Source organism: Lepidochelys olivacea, assembly GCF_965140295.1.
Source record: "Lepidochelys olivacea isolate rLepOli2 genome assembly, chromosome: 3".
NCBI classification, from domain to species: Eukaryota; Metazoa; Chordata; order Testudines; family Cheloniidae; genus Lepidochelys; species Lepidochelys olivacea.
In genome coordinates this window covers 199,885,440-199,909,514 of record NC_140413.1, presented here as the reverse complement: position 1 = coordinate 199,909,514, position 24,075 = coordinate 199,885,440, and the positions used below count along the sequence as shown (strand labels likewise).

At 38.9% G+C, this 24,075-nt stretch overlaps 1 protein-coding gene across 7 annotated transcripts in view; it reads right to left on the bottom strand.

Moving 5' to 3' along the window:
- The window catches only part of TASP1 (taspase 1), a 166,262-nt gene that overhangs the window by 17,294 nt on the left and 124,893 nt on the right, over positions 1-24,075 (bottom strand). For 5 of the 7 annotated variants that reach the window (XM_084623400.1, XM_084623396.1, XM_084623399.1 and 2 more), the window contains 2 exons: positions 18,666-18,776; positions 9,341-9,414 (listed from right to left, as the gene is read on the bottom strand). In XM_084623400.1, the coding sequence (XP_084479526.1) occupies positions 9,341-9,414; positions 18,666-18,776 (185 nt within the window). Of the gene's footprint in view, positions 1-9,340; positions 9,415-18,665; positions 18,777-24,075 lie in introns of those variants that run through there. The other 2 variants (XR_014710855.1, XR_014710856.1) reach the window with 2 other exon arrangements.

The window sequence follows — 24,075 nt, the reverse complement described above, 5'->3', positions numbered from 1 at the left end:
GGGGGGGTGCTGCAGTTGGGGACTCCCTGGCGCACGGGGCTGGCAGCTGGGACCCCGGGAGCATGGGGCCCAGAGCAGAGTTTAATCATAAACTGATAAGACTGATTAACTGGTTAAACTTTTACATCCCTACCCCCCAGTCCTGGATCTTTCTCCAGAAACGTATGTCTTGTTCTGGCCAGCCCTCTACCAGACAGTACAAATATATTAAGTCCCTTATTCTTTTAAGGGAATAATACTCCATCTTAGTATTTTAAACAGTTATCCAGACATTTCAACTTAAATGCACCGCATACAGATAAAACTATAAACAAGTTTATTAACTACAAATAGAGAGAATTTATGTGAGTACATGTAATGAGTCAGAAATGATTACAAAAAAAATAAAGAGAAAATGTTTACTGGTGCCTAACTGAACAAACTATATTGGATTCAAAGCAAAGTTTTCTCAGCACATGCTTTCAGCAGTCATACTGACCAAACTCCCCCAATGGCTGTCTCCTTTGTCTTTTCAGGTGCAGAGAATGTGATGGGCAGGAAAAGAGAGGGGTGTCTGCCCCTTCTTTTTATAGTCCTGCCCCCCCTTTAAGAAGCATTTCCAGCTGGGAGCAAGGTGACATGCAGTCTGTGTGAAAGGAAACTCCCTGCTGCTTCTTTGCTAAGATGTAGATTTTGCCCCTGCCCTGCCAAAGAATGGCCTCTTAGCAGATAACGGTCCATCAGCCTTCTTTACACTGGGCTAAGGCGTCAGCTTGCCCTTTGTCTCTGAGGAACTGATTTGGCCACTCCCCAGATTTCTCTGGAAAAAACACTTTTAGTCACGATCTCATCTTATGTTTATGACTTCACATATAATGCTGCTATGTGCACTTTGCCATGATATCGATCAGCAAATTATGAATTTTTAAAGGATACATCACAAGGCCTACTTTTTACAAACATTATTACAATGTTGTGTAGGGTGTGAACACAGGGGCATATTCTGTCACAGCCCTCCACCCCTAAGTAGAGAAGTCTGTCACCAGAATCTTGGCAGATAAAGTGTAGAGAAGGGTACTCCATTGCCATTAAAGGAGGACTTGCTACTAGTGTAATGAGGAGAAGACTTTTTGTGAGACTGTGACCATCATGCCTATGCATATTGATTTCAGCCAGCCTTGCACGGAACATAGGTGAAGTCTGGCATGCTACGTGACATAAGTGCATGAGTCCATGTGTTCTAGAAGTCTGAGACATCAGTTATTCAGCAAATGAAGACAGCCTGGACGTATTTTAAACTGGCATTTCCACATATTTAGTGCCTATATTTAGGACATTAACACCTTCTCTGCTGACCCAAAGAAGGAGGGAAAGCAAAAAAAGAGAAAGGCTATCCATGGGCAAAAAGAGGGCAAAACAAATCTGCATTCACCTTGCACCTAGGCAGCTGCAGGGGAACAATTATTGAAGACTAGAGTCTTGAAAAGAATTCTGATTATAGCAACTCTCTAACAGAAAAACAGCCCTGCTTTAGGTAGAATCCACCACAATTAAAATAATAAAAACAAAATAGGAAACAGTTTGTAATGGCGATTCTCTGTTTGCTTCCTGGTGTAAATGAATCCATGGAGCCTGAGGTATATATTTTTTCACCTATTGCTGTAGATTGGGACCTAGCCACATAACTATTTTCAATTTGCACCTTCTAGAATCCAGTGGTGGAAGCCAAGTTTCTCTGGTCACTTCTATTACAAACTACTATGTGGCAGAGTTATTTTAGGTTGTTCATCCGAGTTAGAGCAGATTGTTTGCCATCTCAGAACATATGCAGTTGCTTGTTGTAGTATCTTCTAATGGTTGTTTAAAAAGGGAAGGTCAATTTCATAAGGAGAGGTTTGGCTCCCACTGCTGTGAGGACATCAGGGCAGGCTGGATAAAGAGGACATGGACAATGTTTCTAGCTGAGATGTAGGAGATGGTTAGGGAGTTCTGACCCACTACACGCAGGATGGTCCTATGGACCTCCTGGTGATAAAGACCAGTCAGGAGGTCCTGGCTGTCCTGCCAAGGGAGGTGGTAAATGCCTCATTCCAACTGGGTGGCATGCCCTTCATGTTCACATTGAACAAATTCTGAGCAATGGACAAACCTTTATGAACTTAAATATTTTGGTTAATAACTGATCAGTCTCCTCTCTTTCTGGAGAAGGATAATTGAGATGCTTGCTTGGCAGTTCCAGGCACACTTGGACTTGATTGGTTCCTTTTATATCTTTCAGTCATGCTTCAGATTGCTTTCTGGCACAAACAGCCAGGGTCAATAATTTTCTGCTGGTTACAGACAATCAAAAACTGTCCTTAATGATAAAGTTTGATCTCTTAGCTGCCTTGATACCACAGGCCATCAGGTGTTCAAGAGGCTGTGGTGATAAGTCAGATCTTCCCCTCTCCTGGCTTAGTAGGGGTAGTTGGCAAGACAGTCCCACAACTCCGTTCAGCATCCTCTCTAATATGGGTGCCCTTTTCCATTCTGTAGCACTTAATTCTGATACATACTGCTTTAGATAGAACACTCACGAGGGGCAGGAATTAAAATATTAACAGACATGTAGAGGTGTATGACCCTTACTATTGGCAGAGGAATGTCCCATCTGGCTAAGGCCAAGCTACTTTGCAGCCTGTATAAGATAGTTACGATACTGAGCTAGAAGACAGGCTGGATTGCAGCAGCATCCATCTCCCCGGTAGCGGAGACCAGCCCTAAGGTAACAATAGTCCAATTCAATCAGGAAGCATTTACAAGAAGGCCATGTACCAACATGGATGGACTAGACAGGCATATTTCTCCTTCCATTCATAACATTCTATATTTAATTGTTTCTCTGAAATAATATTCAGTAATCACTTGTTAAATATCTAACAATACTATAATTTGTTGAGTTATACATACCAAATAGTCCTGAGATTATATAGGGTACTTGAGGAAACAGACTAACCAAACTGAGCTGTTTGCTAGAACAAAAATATATCTAGACCCCAAGGCTGCTTTCCATTCTGTAAACTGTAGCTGTATTGTGTTTCAGGACTTTTTAGCCAAAGTCCTGCAATTCCCTCCTCCCTTTCTAAAAAAGCAATTAATAATGCTACACCACCACTGAAGAGTGTGCATCTTTTTGTTTCAAAGTTTTTTGTTTGTTTTTTTTCCATTTACTGCAGAAACAAGTTCATGAAAACACACAGGAGATGAACTACTGTTATAGGCTCGATCAAATGCCTTATTACAAACGTCTAACTTGAGTTACAAAAACGCTTTTCTAAAAATTAAAGAAGATAATATTCTAACACAAGCAGAAGTGCCCCCAACATGAAGTAACTACTTTGGATCTCATAATGACATATAAAGATTAATTTATTGCTTGACTGAAGTTGGTGATGGCCTCAGGACCAGTGATCATGACTTGATTACATTCCATATGGGCACAGAACAGTACCAAAATAGTTGGCACTTCAAAAGGGTTTATTTCCCAAAGTGAGAAAAATCTTGAACTAAATTGACTGGGAAGAAAAGTTTAGACTGAAAAATATGAATGAAAATTGGGACTCCTTTATGAAAAGTTTATTAGATGGCCAAAAGTCCACAATCAAGGAGGAAAAAAACTTAGGCTAAAAGCCCATCCTAGTTCGGTGGCAAAGTGAAGACAGCAATTCGTATATATAAAGTAAATGGAAGACAGGGAAAATAAACAGCACTCCATATAAATCAGAAAAGTGTACAAAATCGATAAGGGAAGCTAAAGACATCAGGAAAAAAAATCATGGCTGGGAGAACTAAGGGTAAAGAAGAATTTTTAAGTATACTTCGAACAAGAGATCCTAGCAGTGGTATGAAGCCATTACTACATGGAGATGGTAAAATTGTTAATGATGCAAATAAAGGGAAAATTGTTCAGTAAATAATTCTGTTCTGTATTTGTAAAGAAGTAGGATGATTTACTCATATAAAACGAGGAGAATTAAGTATTTTCCACTCCATTGGTAACTAAGAAGGACGTTAAATAGCATCTACTAGGGATAAAAATTTAAAAATCAGTAGGCCTGGTTAACTTGCACCCAAGATTCCTATAAGAATTGGCTGAGGAGATCTTTAAAGTGTTGCTAAATTTTTAATAAATCTTGGAATACTGGGGAAATTCCAGAAAATTAAATGTTGTGCCAATATTCAAAAAGGGCAAGTAGATGACCCAGGGTAACTTGCCCAACATCAATCCTGGGTAAAATAACGGAAAAGCTGATATGGACTTCAATTAATAAAAACTAAAAGTATAGGAATATAATTAATGGAAGTCAATATGGTTTTATTGAAAATAGGTCTTGTCAAACAAATCTGATTTCATTCTTTAATGAAATTATAAGTTTGGTTCATTAAGATAACTACATAGATGTAATACCCTTAAGGCTTTTGCTAGGCATTTGACTTGACTTACTACACAGAATTCTGATAAAAAAAATAGCAATATACAATATGAAAACAAATGTTAAATGGATTAAAAACTGGCTCAGAGATCTCACGACATAGTTATCGATGGGGGATCATCATCTAATGGAGATGTTTCTTGTTGGGTTCCACTGGGATGGGTACCAGGCCTGACATGATTCAACATTTTTTATCAGAAATCAGAAAGTAAACATAAAATCACTGCCAATAACATATGTGGTTAACACAAAGATTGGTGGAGTTGTAAATAACGACGAAGACAGGGCAGTGATATTGAATGACTTAGATTGGTTGGTGAGCTGGGCCCATTAAAACAAAATGCAACTAAATACAGACAAATGCAAATGTATACATCTAGAAAGACAGAATGCAGGACATACCTAAAGTATGGAGGACTATATCCTGAAAGCAGCAACTCTGAGAAGGATTTAGGGGTCATAGTGGACAGACAACTGAACATGAGCTCCCAGTGGGATGCTGTGGCAAAAAGGGCTAATGAGATGCATGGATGTATCAATAGGGAAGCAGTGAAGAGGAGCAGGAAGGTGATTTTACCTCTGTAGAGAGCACTTGTGAGACTGAGGCCTGTTCTACACTAGGAAATTAGATTGGTATACTACATTGCTCAAGGGTGTGAAACATCCACACCCGTAAGTGACACAGTAAAACTGACCTAACCCATTGAATTCTCCAGTTGACCTAGCTACTGCCTCTCAGGGAGATGGAATACCTATGCCAATGGGAGAGGCCCTGCTATCAGCGTAGGCAGTATCTTCACTGAAGGGCTATAGCTGCGCTGCAGCAACATTTTAAGTGTAGACATGCCATCATACTAGACTACTGTCAACAATTCTGGTGTTCACATTTTCAAAAGGATGTTGACAAATTGGAGGGGTTACTCAGAATAGCCACACAAGTGATTTGAGGCTGTACATTGAGAGACTTAGAACTCAAAGTGTTTAGTTTACCAAAATATTGAGAGGTGACTTGATTACAATGTATAAGTACTTTCCCTGGGAGAAAATACGGAGCACTAAAGGGCTCTTCAATCAAGTGGTGAAAGGCATAACAAGAATCACTGGCTGGAATCTGAAGCCAGATAAATTCAAGTTAGAAATTAGGCACAATTTTTTAACAGTGAGGGAGATTAACTATTGGAAAAAATAACCAAAGGAAGAGGGGATTCTCCATCTCTTCAAATCAAGACTGGATGTCTTGCTGAAAGGTAAGCATGAACCAAACACAAATGTTTTTGGGTTCAATACAGGGTAGCTATGTGACATTGAAATGTCTATGACACACAGGAAGTCAGACTAAATGATCTAAGACTAGAAGAGACCCTTAACCTATTATTCTATAAATATATACATAATTATGATTTTAATATTAGTGTGTTCCTTTTACAACTCTTAATAACTTATCATTTTACAAAATGTTGCTACCAATGGACTTGCTGCATTGATATGCACTGCCTGTGAATTCCTCAATCATTAACAGCACTGCCTGTGAATTCCTCAATCATTAACTGGTCATGATGTGAACCACTTGACTTCAGAATAGACTTTAGCCCAGGACGAGTGAAGGCTGCAAAAAAACTTGGATAAACAGGGAAGCAAGTCAATTTTATGCTACCTGCTTGACCATTTTGCTTCTGGAGTTTTATACATGGCTATCCTGTACCTTTATGTCACTAATACCATTATTTTTTCACAGCAGCCAGGTAATGTTAAGTTTGCCAAATATTTACTCTTTTAAAGAAAAAAAATTATTTGCAATACACTGTGTTCTATTTCAAGCCTGGCTTTCCTTCTATGACTTAGCCTTACTTGCAATACAACAAAATTCCAGCCTTTATGACAGAAGATTATTTTTTGATCAATAGAAGTCGGCAGCCAAGGCATTTGTGGTTTTTCTCTGGAAAGCATTTGCAGCCACAGGCTCAAAGGAGGAAGAAAGGGAGAGGGATTAACTTTCTTCAATGAAGGTCAAAAACATAATTTAAAAGTGAACCGAGAGAAGCAGCTGTGTCTGTCAGCCCAATCAAGATTACCAGCTGGAGAATTTACCAGCAATATGAAAACAATGTACACCAGATGTCAAACGATGCAACTGCGAGTAGGAAAACGTCTCTGGGTATGGCACTGTATTGCCGGTGCTCATTACTAACCAGATTTCATATGAAATACTAAAGACTTCAGTAGGCTACCACTAGCTAGGAACAAACATTTCCGCACACCGGCTCCAGGAGCCTTATTGTGTAAACAAAATCAGCTTTTATTTCTAATATAATTTAACATTTCACTTCTTTTAATGACTATATTTCAGGATCAAAAATATAAAGAATGAAGCAGGTTTATACATTCACAACTGCTGATTCTGGAACATCTGCAGCTGGGCTTGTTCTAGCCTCACTAACTTGAGTTTGAGAAACTAGATTCTTTTAAAAAAAAAAAAAAAAAACTAAAATAAATAAGAACTCAGTGACACTACATTTCTCTCCAGTTGATTATCCAAGGAAATAAGCTGTACATGTGCCATAGAAAAGCATGCACCATTGGCTGCTGTATCAGCATCTCTGTAACCAGCTGCTTTTCCTCCTTTTCCCTCAGGTTATTGTCTACATTACAAGCGAAGGGATGTGATTCTCTTGCTCGTGTACACTTACTCATTGTAGCTCTCATCGGTTCACGTGGGCTTGGGTTCGGCACAGCTCAGCCATGCCCTCACTGCTGGTGCTGCGGTGACTACACTGCTAATTATACTTGCACGAGCTCAATGCGAGCTAGCAGGAGTATGTGTACCTGGCAGGGGAATCCCACCCCTCGGTCATAGTGTAGACATAGCCTCTGTTGGTATCCTTCTCTTTGTTTCTCTCTACATACTTATTCCTCAGATGAGCTCATCTACTCCCATGGTTTCAAATACCACATTTGTGATAATTACTTGTAAATCTACCTCAGACAGAAATACAGGACTGCATAGAAGGGAGAAATTGTCCTCCTTGACATCTCACTAATTAACCACAGCAAAAAGCAAACATCTTTCTGAACCATCTCCTCCCCCCATTTAACACTGCTGATAACTGATCTACACCCCTGATCACTCAGGCTCACAGTTACTGGGGTCATCTCTCTAACTTTCTCCCAAAGTATCTGGGGGCTCTCATCAAATCATCTCATCTCTCTAGCTGTAAAACTGATCTGCGCTCTCTCACCAAGTTCCTTCTCCAGTTTTGTTTCCACATCAATTTGTACTCATCCTCATGTTCAAATTCTACGCAGCTCTGTTCCTGCCTGCATCTCACCTTCTTCTGCTTTCCTTTTCACACTGTATGCTCTGCCCACACTTCTCTCCAGAATGCCCCATTTGCCTCTCACTCACAACTCCAGTCTTCTCCCCATAACCGCCCCATGCCTGAAAACAGCTCGCCTTGTCCTCACCCATGGCATATCACTCCTATATGGCATATCCCTTTCTTTTGTTTCACTTTCCATCGCTACACTCAACTACGCTATGTTCTCACTGTCTCATACCCAATTATGTGGGCAAAACCAAAATCTTATATTAAAAATCCAAGAAACTGCCAAGCTGATCTGAATTCTTTATGATAAAGGATCTTAGGAATAAGCTTGGATTTTTTGTGTTATACCCATTCCTCCCATTTCCAACCTGTCATAGGGTATTTCAATTTTTACATCTATTATCTGCCTAAGGGCTTGTTATCACACAAAAACTGTAACATCTAACTACACCAGTATAGTTAAAATAGTACAATCCACCTAGGATTAATACAGTTGTACTGGCATAGCTACTCCTGTAAGTGAATGGCAACAAGCTATACTGATATAAGGCACCTCTATAAACTGCACCCACACTAGCAGTTTTCAGTATAGCTGTTTCCTTAAAAATATCACACCCCAATCAAAACAGCTAAATCTGTATAAAACTGCCGTAGACCTTGCCTTTACATAACCACTTCTGCGAAAGGTGTTTTTCCTATGCAACTGTCAGGCACCAAGCACATCTATGGAAGCTATAAATAATGATCACCTTAAATGGTGAAAAGAGGAAATTCAATGCACTTGATGTCTAGATACCCAACACTATGTACTAGAGTATAGTCTCAAGTCTCATTCTCATTAGAATGCTTAAAAAAAATAATCAAACAGCATCCATTTACTTAACTTATCTAAAAGCAGAAGAGTTCCTATTCTGCTTCACTCTTCCTTTCAACATGTAGCAGTAAATTTCTTTTGATTCATGTTTTCAATCTATATTGCCAGGATCAAGATCAGATAAACAGTTTAATTAAATGATAAGAGATTTATCATAATCTAAATACAGAAGGCTTTAAAAATACAAAAATGTAGAAGTCAGAGTTGTTAGTAACCTCCTATAAAGGGAAGTAGGAAGGGTTTAAACATTAGCTACACAAATCTAAAATATCAAATGAACACAGGGCACATCACCAATGAAAAGCACTATCAAAATGACCAAGAGTGGCAAACTACCAGTGAGATAGCTGATTTGAACACTCAAGTCCAGGCAGAATGCTAAAATATGCACTCATTCATAACAAATGCATAGCTTTCTTTTTCCTTAATTCATTATTACAACTTTTCTTTGCAGACCTTTATAGAAGTCTGATCTTAAGGCTGTTTTGTGTTAACAGTATTGGTCACTAGCCTGGCCAAGGAGCAGAAAGCACTCCACCAGTGGCAAGGTTGCAGATAATCGAGTAAACTGAATCTTATATTATGTCGCTTTTAAAATAATATTTCAACACTGAGTTATTTCGCATGACTTCAAAATAAAATTAAAGTCATTGTAGAAGTTTTTAGGTCACAACCTATTCCTTATGGCTTACCTTTGCTTTGCCATCCTGTGCTGACATATATCCTACACACATGCTCTCTGTTGTATGACTCCACAAGAACTCCACTATAAGAAAAAATGTAACAAGTCACAAATAAATGCATTCATTTTAAGTGTAGAAAAACTTCACTTTTAATAAAATCAGAAATTAAAGGGACAACTCAAACCTAGCTTAAAGTTTAGGTTTGGTGCTTTTATAAAAATTTAACAGAATTATTTACAAGAAAAAAGTAATTCCAGTGGAAGTAGCAGTTAAGCACTCCCTGTAGTATTTGCAAATAAATACTGTAGTAACCAGAAATAAATGGCATATATAGTGAAAAGTAGCATGCATTTTTAAGTTGTATTTATGTAAGGTGTTATTTGTAAGGTAGGTAATTTTTTTTTTACAGTATGATTTCTAAAAACTGCAAATGTCTCTTTAAAGTTAAAATTCAGACATATATAAAGCATATTACTGCACTTTACCTTTTCTCGCTTGCTTAACAAAATTTTCAACTGTCAAAATGATTTATTCTTAGTACTGGATAATCCCTATTTACTGTGATAGACTTTTCTACTCAAATGTATAATTTTTGTGACAAATATATCAAGTGTTTCTGCTGTCCAGAGCTCAGTTTCATAAAACTCTACTGTGTGTAATATATGTAGTATACTGCAGACTCTTTTGGATTACTTACCTGCTATCAAAGAATAATGTGTTAAAACAACTAAATCTTTCTCCAGTACAAAACAGAAATCAAATAGATACTAAGAACTCTTCACCTGTCTAACGAACTTGAAGTCTGGGTTCATCAAAATGTAATGTTCAATATCTAAGATTAAATATAATTGGTCTTTGGAACATTTACATTCATCCACTAATCCCAAAGAACACTTTTTAAATTCAGACAATTCTAGAAGAGCAATTTGAGGATTTTGACGAAGATATTGCCAGAACCTGTGCAAGTCAAACAATAAGAGAAAAAGGAGTTCTATACTTAGATCCGTCCTTCACTCCCCCATAATTGATTAATTAGGGAATTTGCCAATCTGCTTAACAGACTGTCAAATATAGTAAGAAAACAGGATCACAACTGGACTGCACTAGTTCTCCCAGATCATTATTTTCCATAGACATTTCCAGTTTTAAAAAAAATTGCAATTTTTTATACTATTGCTATCTGTGGAGTTTTCTAAATAGATAAGTGACTACAGTTAAATAATCACCGTTTCTTTAAGGAAATTGAGTAACTGAATTTGAAAACAAGACTTAAACACTGGAAAGTTTCAGCTACAGGTGAAGTAGGCAATTAGCTCCTTTTGGACAACTAATTTCATTTCATTTTTTAACTTTACTTTCCAAAGTGCAGAGAAAGACTAGACAGGATACATTTAGAATACAAAAGGATGAATGCTGATAACTGTTATAACTGAATGTGTAAAGTGTTGTTAATTAAGTTTTAAGGATGTTTTAGCCTTTATTGTCCACCACCTACGTTCTACATAATAGTTGTGAATTTTACTACTGCACCTTCACAGCTGAGTTGCTGTGTGTGTGTTCATGATGAGTTTCTTCAAGCTGCAGATAGTGTTAGTTTCTCGAAGTGCTAGAATTAAAATCAAGATCTCAAATGTATGTAAATTCACTGCTCTGAACAGATTCGGAATAGCACAGTTCATTAAAACCAAAAATGCTCAACTTTCCTTGTATGTTTATTTCAGCTCTTTAAGAAAAAAAGAAAGACACACACACACAAAATAAAAGACACACAAAACCAATAACTTATATGAATATCCAGCATGTAACTTGTCATTTGTAAAAAAATAATTTGTTGTTCTTCAAGAACTGAGAGTGCACAGTAGATCCCTTTTGGATCTTTATATCTATGCTGATTTATATCTAACAATGTCATCTGAATTATGCAGTTTAAAAATCTGATTCTACTTTAGAAATTCCCAAGACCCTTACCTCCACTGATAGAACTTGGAAAAAGTACAATAGGAAAACATCTTTGGAGAAGCCTTTGACCTTGACTTAAGAAGTTCAATTATATTAATTTTTTCCTCTATAATTTTAAAGAATTTTTAAGAGGCGAGAGTACCAACCTTAATATTGCTCATTATCGCTTGAAACATATGCTTACAAAAGCAAGATGCATCAGTGCCATGTGATAGTATGACATTAAGATTAATTTAAATTTTCAGATAGCCAAAGTAATTGTTTAGTATAGTCAACTTAGTTAATCATGCAGGTAATTAGATATGCAGAAGGACAAAATAATCTTAATACAAATCTAAGGGTACATTCTCAGCTTGATACAAAGTGAGTTGCAGACATGAATCTCCATAAATTGCCACTAGAATACATGATAAGGGCATGGGGTGCAAGGAAAAAGTAAATATCATCACTGAATAATGATAGTGACAGCACTAAGATGTTTGAAAGGGAAGACTTGTCACTATTGTTAAATATTGTTCAGACACAAGATATTAATCTTGCTCCCAAATGTGTTAAGTGAAAGGTTAATTTAATTCACATACAATGTCACATGCTGTTCTTTCATGTCTCCTCATGCTTACATTTTAGTTCTATTAACTCCTTCATGCAGACAGTGTTGATTTCTTGGCATACTTCCCATTACATGTCAGTAATGTCAAGTTCTTACAGCAGCATATAATCCTATTGCTAATTCATCCATTTTTTGTGTTGCGAAGTGTAAACTGCATTTACAAGATCTTGCATATGTTCAGCAATACCCAATTTTGACTCAGGAATTACATATTTTAATAGTTTTGACTTTTTAAATGGTTGACTAACAACAAGTGGCCTGATTATCAAAGGTGCTGACCTTATAGAGGTACAACTGACATCACTGGGAGGGATGATCACAGTCTTTGGAAAAAATCAAGCTATAACTACATTAACATGTTAAAAATCAGAAGAACGCCTCCCATTGTTTCTCTAGCAGTTTTTGAAGAATTGTTATAATATCAATGCTAAGAAACTATTATGTGCCAAAAAGACACTCCTCCCCGCAAAAAACCTCCCTATGTCCCTCTATGACATATCACCCACTGTTCCTTTACATCCAATATAGTGTCAGAAGAACCATGAGGATTCATCTCACAGATCTTTGGTTTCTTGGGATAGCAACGTCTGGGAAATGCAGTAAGGACAGTGTGCTCCACTGTTAGAAGAGTGAGACCTCTTTGGCCAGCTGAAGAATGGCAAATTACAAAAAATATCTTTGAGACAAGGTGGGTGAGGTAACATCTTCTACTGGCCCAATTTCTGTTGGTACCTCGTGGTCCCTTCTAATCCTCTGATTCTATGATTTTGCTGGTGAGAGAGACAACCTTTCATACTACAGCTCTGGGGCAGCAAAAAAAAAAGAAGAGCGTGCCGCCAAAGAATCAAAGATCCAGGAGCTCTGCTGCCTCCGTGCTGGCGGCGTTCCTTCGGCAGCACTCCTCCTGCTGCGCACCCCCACGGATAGTCCTGCGCACCCCACTTTGGAGACCACTGCACTAGAGAACACTTCCATGCATCACATGGAATTCAACCCAGGATTTCCAAGTCTCAACATTCCTCTCACATCAAATATCTGTGAATCCCACTGAAAACTGATACTAGTCATCCCCTGCTAGTAGCTGTTTCACTACCTCAAATGGCAGTGGTCCATGGTGGAGATCTATAGATCCCAAACCTACAGATGACCCATGCAGTAGATGGGAGATATTCAGGTGGAAACCTTTTAAATTTATTCATTTTTGCTTTGTTTAAATGCTCAAAAATTACACACACAAAAACTACATTAAAACAGAATTAAGGTTGCAGAGTCAAGCATTCAAGAGTTAACACATGCTAGAATTAAGGTTGCCCATGCAACCTTTATTATCTATTATTATTATTATAGTACTTAGAAGCCTCAGTCATGGACCAGCCCATACTGTGCTAAGCACTACATAAACACAATGGAAACTGTTCCTGTTCTAAAGAGTTTAATTCTTGTTGTTATTAATAACATACTCACATTCTATCTCCACCAGAATTTTTATGTGATGTTGAGCAAGTCACAAACCAAAATCTGTCACAGTTGGCCACTATTTGAGAATTCCTCATTTTCTGGGTGCCCAATTTGAGACACATGAAATCAGATTTGCAAAAGTCCAGAGCCTCATAACTGCAACTGAATTCAGTAGGAACTGTGCCTTGAATATATAAAGTGTTAGAAAAATGCTAAGTACTACTAAAAATCAGGCCCTAGGTGTCTCAAGTGGGGGCACCCTAAATTAGTGGATATTTTGTCAATTATACTTGATTCCTCTGTGCCTTAATTCTCCATATGTAAAATGGGTATACAGACCTGCGCAGCTCACAGGGGTGGTTGTGAAGATAATTTTATTGCTATCTGTGAAGCATTGACACTATGCTGATGAGTGCCATAGCAGTGCCAGTTCCTTTAATATTCTTGGATGGAGATTATCTGAGTCCTCGATTTGGTCTCATTAAGCTGTTTGAGTTTGACTTCCAACTCAGCTGTGATAATTTCTACTTCCCTATTCTTATTTCTATTAGCCACTCTTACACTACCCATAAGGTCCTTACTACCATTATTAAAAACTGAGGCAAAGTATTCATTTAGGAGTTGGGCCATGCCTAGATTATCTTTATCCTCCAACCCATCTTCAGTGCTTAGTGGCCCCACTTCTTCTTTCTTTGTTTTCTCTTTATTTATATGGCTATAGATAATTTACTATTGGTTTTAGTTTCCTTTGCAACTTTAAGCTCTCTTTGGCTTTTGGGAGTTCTCACTTTCCCCCTACACTTTCTAACCTCCAAGAGGTAGCTTACACCGCGCTCATCCTTCCCATCTTCCATTTCCTGTAGGCGTTCTGCTTTCTCTTAATAAGCAGTTTGAGATGCTTGCTCATCCAGCTTGGTCTGCAACTCTTCCCTGCACATTTTCCCCTTTGCTTGTGATGCAGGCATCAGACAGCTTCTGCAACTTTGATTTAAGTAATTCCAAGTCTCCTCTACATTCAGATCCTTCAGTTCTTCAGTCCAGTCCACTTCCCTAACAAATTCCCTTAATTTTTTAAAGTTTGCCCTTTTGAAATCAAAGACCCTAGTTGCAGACCTATTTTTGTTTCTCCTCCCATTTAGTTTAAACTGAATTAGCTCATGTTCACTCAAACCAAGCCTTTCCTCTACAACCAGTTTTTCTATGAGGTCCTCGCTACTTACGAGTACTAAATCTAAAAGGGAATCACTTCTTGTTGGCTGGTGCCTATTTGCTGAAGAAATCCGTCAGCTACCAAATCCAGGAATCTCTGGGACCTACCATTATTAATAGCATTTGTCCTCCAGTTTATACATGGGAAATTAAAGTCTCCAACAATCACACAATTCTCAGAAGTATTCATTTCATTTAAAATATTAAAGAGGTCTCTAACCATATGCAAATCAGATCCTGGAGGTCTATAGCAGACCCCAAGTGCTATCCCAATGGAGCCTTTGTTATCTTCCCCCCCCCCGGTGATTTTAACCTGAACAGATTCTGTTTTTTTTTCAATTCCATCAGTTCTGATTTCCTTACAGTCTACCTCCTCATTAAAATACAAATTCCTAGTAATGAACATAAACCAGAAGCTATCAATTTCCCATTTCTTCCATATAAGCTGCCTTCACTTCCTCTCTAAGCCACTATGTGTTTTTTGTTTTTTAAAGCTGCATGGATTTCTCTCAATTGTGGCTTTTGGGGCATCTAGTAAAACGTTCTTAAACAATTCTCAATTATCATTCACATTTTTCAGTTTAAATTCTTTCTCCCATCTGATCTGGCTCAATTATTTTAAGCACTGTGAAACTGGCCCTTTCAAAGCATCAAGTATATATATTACAGGTTTGGACTTTATTCTGTTCACACATACCAAATGTGATAAAGTCATGATCACATCTACATAAACTATCACTAATTTTCAGTTCTCTGATCAATTCCTCAGGTCAAGACAAGCTCTAAATAAAGACTTCCCCCATGCTGTATGCAACACTTTGTTAGGAAATTGTTATTTCTAGTACTTAGAAATTCTAAGGATGTTTTAGGACTGCCAGCACGAGACCTCTAGCATATGTCATTCAGATTGAAGTCTTCCTCACCCTATGATCACTAAACTTCCCCACCATCACAGATTATAGATAGGTGCTTTAGCAGCTGGTCATACTATCCAGTACTGTGATTTCATGCTCTGTAGCAGACACCAACTAATACCCCATCTTGTACATTATCTGTTAGGACACTGATCCATAAGCATTCCAGACATTTTCTTCTACACTATCAATGAGTTGGAACAGGCTGTCACTTTTGATAACCCTCTCCTTTTGCTCATTCAATCCTTCCTAAATAGGTTATAACCATTGATTTTAACATTCCAATCATGGGAATCATCCCACCAGGTTTCAATAATACCAACTAAGTCAAATTTTTGCTCATAAATAAGCAATTACAATTCCTCTTGTTTATTACCCAGGCCTCTAGCACTGCTGTGTAGACAATTAAAGATTTTCTTCTCTTCACATCTTTTCGGTGTTTTGGTTAATTTTGTTCTCAACCTATTGATTTTATGCTGAGTGCATATTTGTTTCCTTTTGTTATTGTGTAACTCCTTCCTGACTACTCTTGGAACAAAGAACACGTGTTACAAGATGGTGTACTGTATTCTGGACGTATTGAAACAAAGAGACTTTGAGATCATGGCAAATAAACAATCGACTCTCACCTCTCAGAGCACAGTTGGGCTAAAGTAATCATTGGATGCATAAACAGGTGACTACCAAGTAAGAGTGGAGAGGTGATATTACTTCTGCATACAGCTTTAGCAAAACAGTTACCAGAATATTGTGTCCACAGCTGGCAAATCCACTTCAAAAGAAGAGGTTGAAAAATCGGAACGGTTTCAGAAAAGAGCTACAATAATTTCAGGCCTTGAAAACACATCTTATAGTACAAGGCTGAAGCTCAACGTATTTAGTTTATCTAAGAGAAGATTAGGCGGAGCCTAGGTACCTACATAGAGAAGATATTAAGAGCAGAAAAAGGTAGAACGAGATCCAATGGTTAGAAGTTTAAACCAGACAAATTCAGACGGGCTGTGTCTACATTATAGGCTGTGAGTATGATTTCCAGCTCATGTACACATACTTCCTGCTCGCTCTCATCTGAGCTAGCACACTAAAAATAGCAGCATCACCACAGTAGCACAGTCAGCGGCCGTGGTGGCACAGGCTAGCCGCACCAAGCACAAACCAGCCTGAAGCCCGTGGGTACCTACTGGGGCGGCTAGCTCGTACCATCACTGCCACTGCGCATGCCGCTGCTGCGCTGCTATGGTTTTTGCACGCGAGCTCAGATGAGAGCGAGTTGAGTATGCGTACGCAAGCGGGGCATCACACCCCTAGCTTGTAGTATAGATGTAGCTTTGAAATTAGCTCAGTCAGAAGTTACAGGCTTGATTCAGAAATTGGGTGAGGGTCTATAGCCAACATTAATGCAGACGGTCATACTACATGATCAGAACATTCCCCGTTGTCACTAATTTCCATGAAAACCTCTACTAATTGAATTAAAAGACTAACTGCCAACTCTATTTGCTGGCAGCAGTAGTGATCTTTGGGCCAGCCACTAAAAAGGAACAATAATGAAACTGTGGTTACATATGCAGGAATAGCTCTTTTTACAGACAATATACCTAGATATACACTTGGCAGGTTCTTTCTAAGCGGTAATGTGTGACTGGTTATCGCTCCAATTCTCAAGCTGCTCCAGCTCCAACATAAATTTATATTCACAGAATATCAGGGTTGGAAGGGACTTCAGGAGGTCATCTAGTCCAACCCTCTGCTCAAAGCAGGACCAATCCCCAATTTTTGCCCCAGATCCCTAAATGGCCACCTCAAGGATTGAACTCACAACCCTGGGTTTAGCAGGCCGATGCTCAAACCACTGAGCTATCCCTCCCCCGCCAGTTTATATTAACCCCCACGCAGTTGTAACTTATGGACAACTAGCTATGATAGTTAAGAGACCATACACTAGTTGTCTATTGGCACAACATGAGCAGAAATCTGCTGCTCCACCTTCTCCCATTTCCCCTTTCATTGCTTCTACACTGGGGTGCAGAGGGAAAGTCCTGGTGTAGAAGCCAGGATCATTAACACACAGTTACCGTCTGATGAAGGAATTATCAACTTGGTAGCTGCAGCCAGATTCCACCCCTTTTGCAATGCTCAGGCAGCATAAAGGGGCTGGAACAGAAGTGGGAAATTTGGTCTCTGGGTTCTATTCTCACATCTGACACAAGTGACTGTTAATCATTCTGTAAAATGGTGGGACTTGTCTCCCTTCCAGAATAGCAATGAAGCTGCAAGGGTTGCAATGTGCACAGATTTTATCATCAATCAGCAGAGGAGGCAAGACAAACATATGGTCTTCTGGTTCCCAGACCAGTGCAAATTCTCCTAGTCCAAAGAGTATTTTGATGGGAGAAATGCAACAGTAGCAGGAAGACGAGAATGACTCATTTTGTCTGTGTGACATCTGTCTGGAGGCACAGTAGGGGGGGAAGTCCACAGCGTAGGCTGAATAATTAGGCATTTCAGGAGCAAACATGTTAAGTACTACTGTGCACACGCAAATGTCAGTGCTGTAGCTTTTCTGGATTGATTTTCATGGGGGGTTAGCCAAAGGAATTTCTGACTCTAGGAGCCTAGAGACCCTTGGCCAATCTGCCAAATTTCAAGTCCATGTTCCAAACCATCATACACATTTTGGTCTCCAAGAATGAAGAGGTAAACATTCTTATATAGCACATCTTGGCATGCAATGCACTGAGCAGCTTTAACAGCAGGATGTATGTGCATGCATCTTTCTTGACCAGAAATGTGATGCTCTATATTGGGAGAGAGTGTTTTAAAAATATTTAAAAAAAAAGAATCCAAGCAATTAAAATGCAAATATTACTATTATCTACACTCTGTCTAAAAAGGGCTCTGGCTCCATAGACCAATACGGATCATATTTAAGTTCACAAATGGCAATTTAAGAGGCATGGTCTCACCCACAATTTTCAAAAACAGAAAATATTTACAACTTCCACTCTGTCCCTCCCCCAGAGCATTCCTGTATTTCAATGACAGATGCTTCTCTTTTACGCCAAGTGCCCCTATTTATGGCTTTCAATTGGTAGTAGTACATGTGATTTTTATTTCACCCCTTGCTTGGTTCATGAGTTTAGCACCTCCTGTTCACAATAAAACTATACAAAAATCTTCTTACCTAGTAGAGTCTGCTTTTCTTGTAAAGAGTCAGGCTCTGCAGAACATCTGCAAGATCGAAGAACTATCACTCCACCGAGTACACCATCTTCATTGGCTAGAAAAGGTGAACCTAGGTAGAATTGGGTGGTAGAGAAGGAGTTGTTACTTGCAAAAGGATGTTTTTTTAATTCCCCCCCCCCCCTTTAAACTGGCCACCTAGGGCGGAAGAGCCAAGTCATGATAATATTTCTATATAAATGTCAATTTCATTCCTCTATTGAGAATTACCATTATTTCTGCTGGGTAAATGTTGTAGTCACTTGATGGGTCAGGAAGACCTAGACACTGTCTATGTGGTAAAAGTAACACTGAGAAGTGCGAAGGCAGGTTTAGCATGAAAGGTTGAATACTCATTATTTTCTTCAGAATGAAAATACAACCAGATTAAAGGGTAAGAACATATATAAAAACACCTGACTGACAAGCTTTGATCAGCTCTTCAAGGCCATTTAGCATCCTCTTGCTTGGCTGTCTGGTGCACAACTGCAAAGCTCTGATTTACTACCTCAGAATATATTTCAAACAAATAAGATACAGCGTTTAACACAAATATTTCTAGTAATGAAATTCTGAGGGTAACTTGAATATTTCAATTTCAGTGGAAGTTGCAGGTGCTCAGACTTTAGTATCAGACCTCAGAGGCCCAATCACATTCCCCATGAAATTAACGTTTTGCCGTCAATTTCAATTGAGGAAGGGTCCATCTCAAGTTGGTGACATATAGGGTATTGTGATTTAAGGAGGATTATCACACCTGAGGAGACCAAACAGACAAAACCAAATTGATGTTTGATCAAACTACATTTATTCCAAGAAGTGAGGGAATTTTTGATTTTTAAGTTTACCATAACTATTAAATCTTAAGTTTATTCTAATTTGTGATTTTTCCAATGCCACTAACAACCAGTCCCCGCCCCACAAGCTTCAACACACAAGGTTGCAAGCACTCGATGGTACCTTCCAGAATATGAAAGCTGTGCTGGGAAACCAAGAAATGTGGAATTTAGGTCCCCTTACAAGAAAGTGTTATGGTTATAATAAAAGACACAAGTGATAGAAAGCTGACACACACAGTGTTAAAGTGACACTTATACTACACTGCCTTAACTCTGCCAACTTTCATCCCTGCCCAGAGGAGTCTATAGGGAGTATGCTTTAATGCTGTGCTGTTTCAAACAGCACTATGCTAAAGCACGTTAGGAAACCTTAAGTGCGTACCAGGCAAGGTCTACACCGACCAATTAATGCATAATACTTTATTTCACTTTAGAAATCACCCCAGCAGGGGACATTATCCCATCGTACAGATGGGCCCTTAGTTTCACCACCGATTCACTCAGGTAGCACCTACAGTCCCATTCAGAACTGGGGCTCAAATGTGGTAGGTGATGTGCAAACTCACAGATGGTACCTAACCCCAAAAGTTACCATCCCTTCCATCTCGCCATACTCTAAACAAACATAACTGGTTGATAATATAATAAAATCACTAAATATATTTGGGTTTAAGGCTAATGTCCACCACTTCCTAAAAATTTCCGTATTTCTAGAACAATTTGCCATCCCATATGACATGTAAAAAGTAAAGTCTCAAACCTGTCACTGGATTAATGTGGGCAGATTCTTACACATATGCAGTCCCACTGAAGTCTAAGATGCTCCATGGGGACGTAGGGGTCTACACTAGGCAGATCAGATGGCAGAACCGGACCCTAAAACGTGTTCAGAAATCGATGCCTAAGTGTATAGATGTATATAATGACATAAGTCTAGTTATCGAGGTTTGTTTCTGATATCAGTTACACCAATGTAAATGTAGAGCAACTTCCTTCATTTCAAGGAAGTTACTCTAGATTTATATTAGAATGTCTGAGATCAGATATTAGCCCTGAGGGCATTTGTGTACCATACATATTCGGGGTGTTTTGTTCTATTTTGGTTTTATACTTTTATCTTTAAACACCTTAGGGCAGAGGTCCCCAAACTGTGGGTCATACCCCACTATGGAGGAACATTTGGGGGTGAGGGGGCACAGCAGGGCCTGGGCTAGCCCACTGCGGGGGGAAGGTAAGGAGGGAGCGCCACCCAGCTCCATTCCTGGCCCCGGCCAATGGCCCCATGCCTGCCAGTGGGATCCATGCCCGGTGATCTGCACCCGCTGGCGGGATCTGCGGGGCACAAGGTAAAAAGTTTGGGGACCACTGCCTTAGTGCATCAAGCTAAAGAAAATTAGTCATGTTATCACATGCCATACTTACCAGCATCTTTTAAAAAAAATAAGGCAAAATATATTTACAAGAGTCTCTATTTAAGGTAAAGGAACTGAAAATTTAAGTTTTATGATTCTATATCCATTTATTCTCACATCAAGGGAATTAAAAACTGAACCGTAGTTTTTTGTCAGAGTTGAGTAACAAATTACCACTGGCGATAGACTGTCAAACTGAAAATCAAGTGTCTGAACATTGTGGCCCTTCCATCTTTAGAAGCAATACTGAAGATTTCCATTTCCGAATAAAGTTGGGGACATTTTTGTTATTTTTCCAGTTGGTTTACTTTATCCATTTGATAGCACTTTGTGTATAGTCAGTTTGATTGTTTCCCTGAATAGTATCTGCCTTACTGAGAACATTCTGCCATAAAAGCATCAACACAAGAACTGACAGACCCCTTACAAAAATGGCTACTAATGTGTTCTGTAACTTTTCTTTGAGATATGTTGCACATGTCCATTCCACTTCAAGTGTGTGCATGCCCAGTGCACCAGAGCCAGAGATTTTTCCCTCAGAGCCAACTGTTGGGGTGGTGCATCCACTTTTAGCACTCTTGTGCTGCAGTTCAGTGGTATAAATGGCAGAGCTGCCCCCAGTCCTCCTTAGTTTCTTCTTACCGGCTAGAGACTCTGACATAGAAGGGAAGGACAGTGGGTCATGGAATGGACATGTGCAACACATCTTGAAGAACAACAGTTACAGAACAGGTTAGTAACCGTTTTTCCCTTTGAGTGATTACACATGTGCATTCCACTTCAGGTGACTCACAAGCAGTTCAGTCTGCAGAAGGGTAGGTTTCAGAGTCTACCTTAACAGTGATTGCAGAACTACACATCCAAATTTTGCATAATCTCTGGATTTGCCGAGATATAGCATAGTGACTTGTAAAAGTATGCACCGATGACCATGTTGCAGCTTTACAAATGTCCCTTATAGGTACTTGAGCCAGGAAAGCTGTGGAAGCTTCAGGAGCCATCAGTACTAAGTGGCTACCACAATCCAGCAGTTGCTGCACCGAGGATATTGGCATCTCAGCAAGGTATAGTCTTGAAAGCCCAGAGGGCTATTTTGCAGAGGTTGGTACCAGGGAGCCACACTGACACCGTACCTTCCATATCCAATGCTCTGCTAGTAGATGGTACTGGAGATCTCAATCTTCCCATCTTTGAGGAATGTGCTATTTCCTTGGCACTGGAGAGGGGGATTGGCGCCTTCCCTCTGACAATCTCCTTGGCAGGGGATGGGGACACCACAATGTCTGCAGGGGCACTTCTAGCCAATGTAGAAGTATTGGGTGCCTGCACTGAGCAAGAAGGTTCTGAAGTTGGATGTGAAGCTGCCTGCATAAGACTGTGGTGGATGCTGTTAAAATGAAAGCCTTACTTTACATTTCAAGTGTTTGTGTTTCTGTATCTTTAATAAAAGGTTAAAAGGCTTTTTAATGGTGTTTGCGCCATAGTACTAAGCAGGCGGAGGTCTCTGAACTACTCCAGCAAACAGCCCAGTTATGCAGTATGTGCACTTAATGGGAAAATGTTAAACTCAAAAATGGCACCGTAGACAAAAAGTTTTGAAAAGAGTATTTTCCTGCTATCGCCCTGCAGATGTGAAATTCTGATTTTTTTTGTTATTGTTTAAATGAAAACACTGACGCTCCTGTTAACTAGAGCAGTTTAAAACGTTATAATGTTATAATTGAACAGAATGCAGTAGGCAGTCCAATTCCACACGATTATAGCCCACCAGGTGGTGCTGTAAAATATAAGGCTGAAGGCCAGGTGACTTTAATCTGATGACAAATGCAGCAATCCTTTACAAATGCACTGTCTATGCATCTCATTTTTATGTTACTAACAGAAAGTAGCATTTGCTGGTGACAGGCTTGATGCTAGTACTGTGACAATTAAAGAACAGCTAGCGTCTGGTGTTGTAATGACAAGTCATTCCATATAAAGCAACACGTCCGAGTTTCCTTATTTTATTTTTAAAGTTCCTGTATTGTGGATCAATGGTGGAAGACAGCTTTACTACATGCACTACATTTTTGAATAGTCTTTACAAATGCACCAGGTAAAGCCCCACGTTTGCAATGTAAACAAAGTATTTAGTTGTCTGGTTTTTGTACATTCAAATAGATGTGCTTGCAAAAAAATTTTAGACTTTAGGATTGAATTTTAGAAATAATGGGCTATATTTTTAAATGTCTAATATTTAGATAGTGTATGTGTTTTTAAATTATCATGGTAGATAAAGAGAAACTGCTTTCTTGTTAACATTGGACTCCAAAATTTCCAGTATCAAAATAACTTCACTTTTTCAGCATAAGGGTAGACATCAGTAGGATTCGCACAAGTGTCAGTTAACAAAAACCAAACATAATTAGAGTCAAATTCTGCATTGGATGCATGTGAGCACTTTATCTTAAATAAAAGTTCCACATGAGTACTTAAGGGTAGAGTTTAGCTCATTGATACTGATCCTGGAATGGACGTAGCATCCTCAACCACTAACTAAAATGGGACTTGAAAGTTCAGTAACATGCTAGGAGACACTCAGTGCCTGGCAGAATTGGACCTTAGTGCAGTATGCATCACACAAAAATGTGTCTTTTTTCCCCATGGTGGTGCTTCACATTAAAATAAAATAGATCGTGTTGTTTCAAAATACTAAAACTGGCTGAGATCCATATTGTCTGAAGAATAGCCTCATTTACTAGTCATCAAAATATTGGCTACTGGGCCATCTCCAAAGAATGTTGTTTTTTTTTAAAAAAAAACCTTTACACCCGTTATTTTAACTAGAGTTAAAATACTGTAAAAATACAGTACAATACAACCACATATGAACATCTAGCTAGTCATTACAATTTGATATGGAAGAATTTGAAGTTCTCCTCCCAGAAATGAGAATGCCTTGTTCACTTTACATTGATTTGACAAAGTAAAATATATGTTTGATATTCATATATTACTGTTGAACCCTGATTTATAAGCGGCACAGAAGCAAATATTAAAAAACCAAACAACTTCTATACTACTGCAAGACAGGGCTGTTCAGTGCTAAGTGAAGATGGGTAGGCAGTAAAGCATAATTGTG